Source organism: Saimiri boliviensis, chromosome 6, assembly GCF_048565385.1.
Source record: "Saimiri boliviensis isolate mSaiBol1 chromosome 6, mSaiBol1.pri, whole genome shotgun sequence".
Taxonomy (NCBI): domain Eukaryota; kingdom Metazoa; phylum Chordata; class Mammalia; order Primates; family Cebidae; genus Saimiri; species Saimiri boliviensis.
Window position 1 is genome coordinate 38,286,480 of NC_133454.1, and position 10,561 is coordinate 38,297,040.

At 43.9% G+C, this 10,561-nt stretch overlaps 1 protein-coding gene across 7 annotated transcripts in view; it reads left to right on the top strand.

Annotated features, from left to right (window-relative positions):
* Positions 1 to 10,280, top strand: part of LOC141584817 (apolipophorins-like) — a 66,854-nt gene extending 56,574 nt beyond the window's left edge. For 5 of the 7 annotated variants that reach the window (XM_074400484.1, XM_074400481.1, XM_074400482.1 and 2 more), the window contains one exon: positions 65 to 10,280. Coding sequence is in view for 2 of the 7 variants with exons in the window: in XM_074400480.1 (XP_074256581.1) it covers positions 65 to 181; positions 292 to 630 (456 nt within the window). In the remaining 5 variants the exon portion in view is untranslated. The remainder of the gene's footprint in view (positions 1 to 64) is intronic. The other 2 variants (XM_074400480.1, XM_074400485.1) reach the window with 2 other exon arrangements.
* The last annotated feature ends 281 nt before the right edge of the window (positions 10,281 to 10,561 follow it).

Genomic DNA, 10,561 nt, shown 5'->3' on the forward strand with positions numbered 1-10,561 from the left:
ATGTGGGTGATCCAGATGATCCTGATCAGATCAGGAGGCCTGAGTCTTGTGTCTGTCCTGCCAGGTGGATGGTGACTGCAGGGCCACCGAGAAGACTCAGCAGGCCTGCCCAGGACAGAGCCCCGCCTGCCGGGCCTTCTTCCAGGACCTCCGTTCCAGCTTGGGGAACTGCTTCTGGGTGGTAAGTGTGAGCCTGGCCTCTGGGGCACAGAAAGCCCTTTCCCCCACTGTCCCTACCCTGGGGAGTGGCATGGAGGAGGAGCCTAGTGACTAGGTGGCCCCTGATTTCAGGTGGACCCTGCCCCATACCTCAGCCTGTGTGTGCATGACCCCTGTAGCACGCGGGAGCTCCAGCTTACCTACACTCTGGTGGCCACCAACATCCACCTGTGTGCCCACAGCTTTGTGCCCCTGGGCTCTCCACCATACTGTAAGGTGCCCCAGCCAGCTGGCACTCTGCCCTCTGTCTGGCATCTGCCTTCCAGCCAGAGGGAAAACCCGTCTCTTTCTTGCCGGGGAGGACAAATAATTGTCACTCAAGGAGCTAAGAGTCAAAACAAAACATTGACACAGCTTGGATGTGTCCCCTGCAAATCTCTCACGGATGGCTTAGCACCCTCCGTTTGGTGAAGCCCGAGTTCTTGCTCAATTAGTTGACATGATAGCAGTGTGTTTACAAAGAGCCTGGCACCTCCTCTCTCTCTTTGCACCCACTCCCATTTCTGCCATGATTCTAAGCTTCCCAAGGGCTCACCAGAAGCCAAGCAGATGCTGGAGCTGTGCTTGTACAGCCTGTAGAACTGTGAGTCAATTATATCTCTTATTTATGAACTGCCCAGGCTGGAGTGTAGAGGCACAATCTCACCTAACTGCAACTTCCACCTCCCAGGTTCAAGCAATACTCCTGCCTCAGCCTCCCAAAAATACAGGCAGGTATTTTCATAGAGACGGGGTTTTGCCATGTTGGCCAGGCTGGTCATGAATTCCTGACCTCTGGTGATCCGCCTGTCTCGGCCTCCCAAATTGCTAGGATGACAGGTGTGAGCCACTGTGCCCAGCCTCACTAGGGATTTGAATGTCCACCACCATTTAGGGAAAATGCCCAGCCCCTGTTTTCTCTCTGCTCTCTTATCACAAAAATCATCATCAACACAGAAGATGATTTCTGTTAGCAAATGTGTGGGGGTTTGTCCCCACTACCAGGGTGGACCTCTAATTCAGTTCTAACACTAGCTACCTTGAGATTCTTCAGCCACTGCTGCATATAATTGCCACAGCCAAAGCCCCATTAAAAGGGCAGAGAAGTCAGTGGCAGCAAGAGGAGTGGACTTCCAAGAGCTTCAGATGCCAGAATGAGTGGCTGCCATTCACAGACATTTAAAATTAAATGAATTCAACAGCGGAAGAGAAAGTTAATCAACTGGAAAACATGACAAAGGGAAGATCCAACATGTCTCAAAGAAATCCCAGGCCAGGTGTGTTGGCTCATCTCTGTAATCCCAGCACTTTGGGAGACCAAGATGAGTGGATCACCTAAGGAAATGAGTTCAAGATCAGCCTAGCCAACATGGTGAAATCCCATCTCTGCTAAAAATACAGAAATTAGCTGGGTGTGGATGTGTGCACCTGTAGTCCCAGCTACTCAGGAGGCTGAGGCAGGAGAAATGCTTGAACCCAGGAGGTGGAGGTTGCAGTGAGCCGAGATCTCGCCACTGCACTCTATCCTCATGACAGAGTGAGAGTCTGTCTCAAAAACAACAACAACAACAACAAAATTCCAGAATGGAAACAAGAGACAGGACCCAGGACCCTTTAGAGACAGAAGGCACAATCCCCAATACAATAAATCCATCCATACCTAGACCCATCAAAACAAAATTGCAGAAAAGACAAAAAACAGGTCCTAAAAGCTACTGAGGAGGGTGTTAAGAAGGAAGAATATGTTGACAATTGCTTTCCCACCAGCAGAAACAGAAGACAGTGGAGTAAGAGAAAGTAAGCATGAGGTTAGAGTTTATACCCAGGTCAACTATGACTTAATGAAATAACCTCTCAGCACTCACTGATCTGTCTAGAGATCTCTTTACCACAAATGGACACTTACTCAAGAAACATATCCACATGTTCATTTACGTACTATCTATGCCTGCTTTCCTGCTACAGTGGCAGAGTATTTGCAGGGGAGACCACATTTTTGCTCTCTGAAAGACTCAATTAGGAAGATAGAAAGATAAGCTACAGATTGGGAAAAACATTTACAAACCACCTAACAGACCAAGGACTCATCTCTAGAATATATAAAGAACTCAAAGCTCAAAAGTAGGCCAGGTACAGTGGCTCACACTTGTATTCCTAGCACTTTTAGAGACTGAGGTGAGATGGCTTGAACTTGGGAAGTCAAGGCTACAGTGAGCCATGGCTACACTCTTGGCTGCAGGACAGAGTGAGACCTTGTCTCACTAAACAAAACCTCCAAAGTAAAAAACGGGAAATAAATGCATGAACAATGTTTGCACTCCCAGCCATAGAGAAACAAGGTAGTGCTACACACCTGAGCTCCGGTGAGTTCCGGCACGGGTTGCTGAGTTCCAGGGACTCCACAGCATAAAGCATTCATTGAACATCCAAATGGCCAGGTGATTTCAGCATCCACTTATGAGTGCACTAGAGAAAGCACTGTTCTAGTACCGAAAAGGTGGTGGCTGCTGAGAATAAAGCGAGGCTTAGAGGCAGGAGTCAAGGTCATGGTCTACTTTCCTCTCAGGAAGCAGCCCTGGACTCGCGAAGTGCCAAGACAGGAGGTCTTGTGGCTCAATGGGAACCTTGGAGAATCTGGGAATCAAGCAGAAGCACTCATTGTTCTGATCGTGTAAATACAAAACTGTCAGTTACTATAGCCATCAATAGAACATCTGGGAGGACAAGCAACTCGGAAGATTAATAGCCACAGGGTAACAATGGACTGTTAGCTGCAGTTAAGGTCCTCTCCCTTCCTCTTAGTGTTTATTTATTGAGACAGAATCTTGCTATGTCACCCAGGCTGGACTGCAGTGGCATAATCTCGGCTCACTGCAACCTCTGCCTCCTGGGTTCCAGCAACTCTCCTGCCTCAGCCTTCCTAGTAGCTGGGATTACAGTCACGTGCCATTACGCCAAGCTAATTTTTTTGTGTTTTTAGTGGAGATAGGGTTGCACCATGTTGGCCAGGATGGTCTCAAACATCAGAACTCATGATCCACCTGCCTCGGCCTCCCAAAGTGCTGGGATTACAGGTGTAAGTCACCGTGTCCAGCCGGGTTTATTTATTTATTTTTTAATCCAGGGCTAAATTCTTCCCAATTACAATTAAATTTTGAAGGACAAATTAAAAGGTGGTTATAAGTTACAACATAAAGGCATCTTATGAAATCTCATAAGAGAAAGAAGAAAAAATTAAGACACTTTTTATTATCTTTTTGAGACAGGGTCTTGCTCTTTCCTCCAGGCTGGAGTACAGTGGTGCAGCCTTCCAAGTAGTTGGGATTACAGGCGTCCACCACGTTTTTGTATTTTTAGTAGAAATGGGGTTTCACCATGTTGGCCAGGCTGGTCTTGAACTCCTGACCTCATGTGATCCTCCTACCTCACACCTGACCAGAGAAATTAAGACATTCTCAGATGAACAAAAGCTGAGAGAGTTCATTACATTGGGACCTACCCTGCAAGAAATGCTAAAGGGAGTCCTTCAAGTCAAAACAAAAGGATGCTAGATGGACATTTGAAGCCACATATAAAGACCTGTATTATTGTAATTTTGATTGAGATCTCTGATTTTAATTATTTTATTGGATTTAAAAGAGATATATAACCATAAGACTATGTTAAATATATAATTTATTTTTAAAAAATCAGGCATGGTGGCGTGCACCTGTAGTCTCAGCTATGAGGGATCGCTTGAGTCCAGAGGCTTTAGGTTACAATGAGCTATGACAGTGCCACTGCACTCCAGCCTGGGTGACAGAGTGAGACCCTCTCTCTAAAATATAGATATACTTTGTAATATCAACAACATAGGACGGGGCAGAGCTGTCAAGGAGTAGAGTATTTGCATGTGATTGAACTTACTAGTTTAAAATTGATTGCCATAACTTCAGGATGTTTTATGTAATCCTCATGGTAATTACAAAGAAAATATCTATAGAATCAAAAGGAAATGAGAAGAAATTCTAAGTGTGTCACACCAAAAAATCAATTAACACAAAGGAAGGCAGAAGGAAGGAAATGAGAAAACAAACCATAAGTCATGCAGAAAACAATTCAGAGTGGCACCGGGAGGCCCCGTAAATGGTGTGCTGGAGTCCTCCCAGAGGAACTGCTCCCTGAGCCCTTGGCTGTGGGCCTCATGGCACAGTCACCCAACAGGGTAGTGAGTTTCATCAGATGATAGTCTTTAAAAATGCAAATGAATTCTACAACCAAAAGACTAAGAGACTTACACACTGGTTGAAAGTAAAAGGATGAAAAAGGATTTTCCATGGAAATGGTAACCAGAAAAAAAGAGAAGCAGCTAGACTAATCTCAGACTAAATAGACTTAAGGTGAAAAGCTGTTTTAAGAGATAATAAGTCAATTCACCAAAAAGATGTAACAGTTATAAATGTGCATGCAGTGCACCTCACAGCTCCTAAATACATGAAGCAAACACCGACAGAATGAAAGGAGAAACAGTTCTATGGTAACAGTAGGCGACTTCATCATGACACTTTTGTTTGAGACAGAATCTGACTCCATTGCCCAGGCTGGAGTGCAGTGGCATGAGACAGGTCACTGCAACCTCCTGGATTCAAGGGATTCCTATGCATCAGCCTCAGTAGCTGGGATTACAGGTGTATGCCACCATGCCAGGCTATTTTTAGTAAAGACAGGGTTTCACCGTGTTGGCCAGGCTGGTCTCGAACTCCTGACCTCAAGTGATCCACCTGCCTTGGCCTCCCAAAGTGCTGGGATTACAGGCATGAGGCACTATGCCTGGCCCAAGAACTCACTTTCAGCAATGGATACAACACCCAGACAGAAGATCAAGAAGGAAGCAGAGAGCTTGAACAATACTATAGACAAATTAGACCTACCAGACATACACAGACGAGTTCACCCAGCAGCACAATACACATTCTTCAAAGTACATGTGGAATGTTCTCTGGGAAAGATCATATATTAGGCCTCAAAACAAGATTTAATACATTTTGAATGACTGAAATCATAACAGCAGAAGAAAAACTGGAATATTCAGAAATCTATGGGAACTAAACAACATACTACAAAACTATGGATCAAAGAAAAATAAGGAAAATTAGAAAGTATTTTGAGACAAAACAATGTATCAAATCTTACAGGATGCAGCAAAAGCAGTGCTATGAGGGAAATTTATAGCTGTACATGCTTACCTTAAAGCTGGCCAGGGGCAGTGGCTCCCACCTGTAATCCCAGCACTTTGGAAGGCTAAGGCAGGCAGATAACCTCACGTCAGGAGTTGAAGACTAGCCCAGCTAACATGGTAAAACCCCCTCTCTACTAAAAACATAAAAATTAGCCAGGCATGGTGGCAAGCACGTGTAATCCCAGCCACTTGGGAGGCTGAGGCAGCAGAAACACTTGAACCTATGAGGAGGTGGTTGCAGTGGGCCGAGATTGCACCACTGCACTCCAGCCTAGGCAGCACAGCTAGACTCCCATTTCCCCTAGCCTTTCCCCGCGCCCCCCCCCTCCCCGCCCCACACACACAAAGCAGCAGCGGCCAGGCACAGTGACACTGTTTTATAATCCCAGCTACTTGGAAGGCTGAGGCCAGGACACTGCTTGAGCCCAGGAGTTTGAGACTAACTCAGCAAGTGTCAAATAAAAGAAAAAGGAAAAGCTCTCAAACCACAATCTTAACTTTGTACCTTAAATTATTAGGAAAAAACAAACAAACAAAAAAACAGCCTAAACCCAAAGCAGGAGAAGGAAGGAAATACAAAAGGTTAGAACAGAAATAAATGAAATAGAAGATGGATAAACAGACCTATAATTATCAAGGAGATTGAATCAGTGACCAAAAACTTGAAAAGAAAGAAAAGTACAAGCACAGATGGCTTCATGGGTGACTTGTACCAAACATTTACAGAATCAAGACCAATCCTGCTCATCTTCCAATATACTGAGGAAAGAATACCCCCTCATTCTGTGAGGCCAGCATTACTGATACCAAAGGCAGACAAATCAGCAGAAGAAAACAGACCACTATCCCTGATCAATTCAGAGGCAAAAGTGCTCAAGAAAATACTAATGAGAATTCAACAGCGTCATAGATGAATTATATAACATGATCAAGTGAGATTTATTCCTGGAATACAAAGGTAGTTACCATAAAAACATCAATATAAGATATCACATTAACAGAATGAAGGAAAGAAAATACATGACAATTTGTTTCATTTAGTACAGAAAAAGCATTTAATGAAGTTTAATATCCTTTAATGATTAAAAACATACTGACTAGAAATAGAAACAACTTCAACATAATAAAGGTCATATGAACAACCTCCAGCTAATATCATTCTCAATGATGAGAGACAAAGTTTTCCAAGATGAGGTATAAAACAGTGATGCCTGCTTTCATAATACTGGAAATCCTAGCCAGAGCTATTAAGAAAAAAAGGAAAAAGAAAAGGCATCCAAATTGGAAAGGAAGAAGTTTTCTCTGTTAACAAAGGACATGATCTTTGTAGAAAATCCTGAAGACTGCCAAAATAAACTGTTAGAACTAATAATCTGTCTAAGTTTCAGGATTATGAAATCAACATAGAAAAGTCAGTTGCGAGCCGGGCACGGTGGCTCAAGCCTGTAATCCCAGCACTTTGGGAGGCCGAGGCGGGTGGATCACGAGGTCAAGAGATCAAGACCATCCTGGTCAACATGGTGAAACCCCGTCTCTACTAAAAATACAAAACATTAGCTGGGCATGGTGGCGCGTGCCTGTAATCCCAGCTACTCAGGAGGCTGAGGCAGGAGAATTGCCTGAACCCAGGAGGCAGAGGTTGCGGTGAGCCGAGATCGTGCCATTGCACTCCAGCCTGGGTAACAAGAGCGAAACTCCGTCTCAAAAAAAAAAAAAAAGAAAAGAAAAGTCAGTTGCATTTCTACATACTAACAGTGAACAATCCAAGAAGGAAATTAAGAAAACATATCCTGCTGGCTTGGTTATGGATGCCTATAGTCTCAGCTACTTGGGAAGCTGAGGCAGAAGGATAGCTTGAGCCTGGGAGGTTAATGCTGTCAGTTTTAAAACAATTATGCCTGTGAATAGCCACTGTACCCCAGCCTAGGCAACATAGTGAGACACTATTTAAAAAAATAAATGAAAAAGAAAAGTCAGTTTACAGTCGCATCAAAAAGAATAAAATAGGAATAAACTTAACCAGGAGGCAAAGACTTTGGCAGAATTTAAAGTTCCAGAGACTGGTTGTGTAACGAATGTAAAGTCATCTCATATTTATAGATTATAAGGCTTAGTTTCATTAAGATGTCAGTACGACTCAAAGTGATCTACAAGTTTAATGTAATTGCTCTCAAAATCTGTGACATTTTTTCTTGGGATCCCATATTACCAAAGAAATCTTGAAAAAGAATAACAAAGTTAGCCGGGCGCGGTGGCTCAAGCCTGTAATCCCAGCACTTTGGGAGGCTGAGGCGGGTGGATCACGAGGTCAAGAGATCGAGACCATCCTGGTCAACATGGTGAAACCCCGTCTCTACTAAAAATACAAAAAACTAGCTGGGCGTGGTGGCGCGTGCCTGTAATCCCAGCTACTTAGGAGGCTGAGGCAGGAGAATTGCCTGAGCCCAGGAGGCGGAGGTTGCGGTGAGCCGAGTTCGCGCCATTGCACTCCAGCCTGGGTAACAAGAGCGAAACTCCGTCTCAAAAAAAAAAATAAAATAAAAATAAAAATAAAAATAAATTTCTAAAAAAAAAAAAGAATAACAAAGTTGGAAGTCTTTTTACTTCTGAATTTCAAAATGTATTATTAAAAGCTACAGTGGTCAAAAGTGTGGTACGGCAGTAAAGACATACAGAGAGCCCAGTGGAATGGAATACAGAATGCAGAAGAAAACCCTTACACATACGGTCAAGTAAGTTCAATAAGGATGCCAAGACTAATCAGGGAAGAGACAGTCTTTCAACAAATGGTGTGGGAAAACTAGATATTCACAGGCAAAAGAAGTTAAACCCTTACCTTATATCATGTTAAAAAAAAAAGAAAAACCTCAATAATGAATCAAAGACCAAAGTGTAAGATCTAAAATGATACATCTCTTGTTTTTTTGAGACAGAGTCTCACTCTGTCGCTCCGGCTGGAGTACAGTGGCGTGATCTCGGCTCATTGCAACCTCTGGCTCCCAGGTTCAAGCAACTCTCTGCCTGAGCCTGCCAAATAGCTGGGATTACAGGCACCCACCACCATGCCTAGCTAAATTTTGTATTTTTAGTAGAGACGGGGCATCTTGGTCAGGCTGGTCTTGAACTCCTGACCTCATGATTCACCCACTTCGGCCTCCCAGTATGCTGGGATTATAGGCGTGAGCCACCATTCCAAGCCGACAACTCTTAAAACATAGAAGGAGAGCTTCCTTTGGCAGTGATTTCTTGGGTATGACACCAAAGGCTCAAACGACAAAAGGAAAAGTAGACAAATTGGATCTCATTGAAGGATACTCTAACAGTGAAAAGGCAGTCTACAGAATGACAGGACGGAGGTGCAAATTACATGTGACAGAGTTCCCATCTAGAACAGATAAAGCACTCTTGAAATGCAACAACAAAACCCAACTAACGCAGTTCAAAAATGTGCAAAGAACGTGAATACAGTCCTTCAAATAAGAGATAAAAATGGCCAATCAGCACATAAAAAGATGCTCACCATTACTAATACTTAGGGAAACAAACCAAAACCATGTGGAGAGGCTGGGCATGGTGGCTCACTCCTGTAATCTCAGCACTCTGAAAGGCCGAGGTGGGTGGATCACTTGAGGTCAGGAGTTTGAAACCAGCCTGGCCGACATGGTAACACCACGCATGTCTACTAAAAGAAAAATTAGCTGGGTGTGGTGGCATGTGCCTGAAGTCCCAGATGCTCGGGAGGCTGAGGCAGGAGAATTACTTGAACCCGGGAGGTGGAGGTTGGAGTCAGCCAAGGTTGTACCACTGCACTCTAGCCTAGGTGACAAGTGAGACTTCATCTTAAAAAAAGAAAAAGAAGAAAACCTACATGGAGAGGCCACCTCAGATTCATTAAGACGGCTGTAATCAATACAGAAAATAACAAGTGTTAGTGAGGATACTGAGAGGTTGGAACCCTTGTGTACTCTTACTGGGAGTTTAATGGAGTTGCAGCTATGGAAAACAGTATGGCAATTCATCAAAAAGTAAAAATAGGCCAGGCGAGGTGGCTCACACTTGTAATCCCAGCACTTTGCAAGGCCAGGGCAGGCGAATCACTTGAGGCCAGGAGTTCAAGACCAGCCTGGCCAACATGGTGAAACCCCATCTCTACTAAAAACACAAAAATTAGCCACGCATGACGGTGCAAGCCTGTAATCCCAGCTATTCGGAGGGCTGAGGGATAAGAATCACTTTAACCTAGGAGGCAGAGGTTGCAGTCAGCCAAGATTGTACCACTGCATTCCAGTCTGGGTGATAGAGCGAGACTCTGTCTCAAAACAAAGGATTACCATATAATCCAGCATTTCCACTTCTGGGTATGTACCCCCTACAATTCAAAGGGCCTCACACATTTATACACTGATGTTCATAACAGCATTGTTGAGAGCAAATGGTGATGTGTGTGAGAAATATTGTTTGCTGAGAAATCCTATTGAGAGGGGCGGCAAGGGAAACCTAGTCGGCCCCCCAAAGCAGAAAACTGCCCCCAAAGCAGAAAACTACTCAAAGCATTATAAAACAGTAACCAATATAAATATGTCTCACACCAGATGAATTAGTTCTTTGAACACAGGATATGTGACCCTTTCCTTTGTTCCCTCTTAAAGAGCGCTTTCTAAGTTGTCTTTAACCTATAGTAAACATACAGTAACTGCCTGGTTAGTTTACCTTTAACAAATGAAAGAACACAGAGCATACGCTTGTAAAGCTTGTCACTGTAAAGTCAAGAATAAATACGTAGGTCAGAGTCTGCTCTGGACTCTCAGCTGGAAATGCTGTGAGAGCCCTGGTACTCCACTCTGAACCCACCTTTTGCTCTCTATCTCTGTGTCTGTTTCTTAATTCCTTCAGCGCCACCTGGGTTGGGGTCTCCACAGCTGAGCTGGTCTCAGCACAGCGTTATTCATATGAGCCGAAAGATAGCAGCAACCCAAGTGTCCACCGACAGATAAACAAATGTCATTTCTCCATACAGTCAAACGTTATTCAGCCTTAAAGAGGAAGGAAATTCTGACACATGCTAGCACCTGGATGAACCTTGCGGACATTACGCTAAGTGAAATAAGCCAGTCACAAAAAGAGAAATGCTGTATGATTCCATTT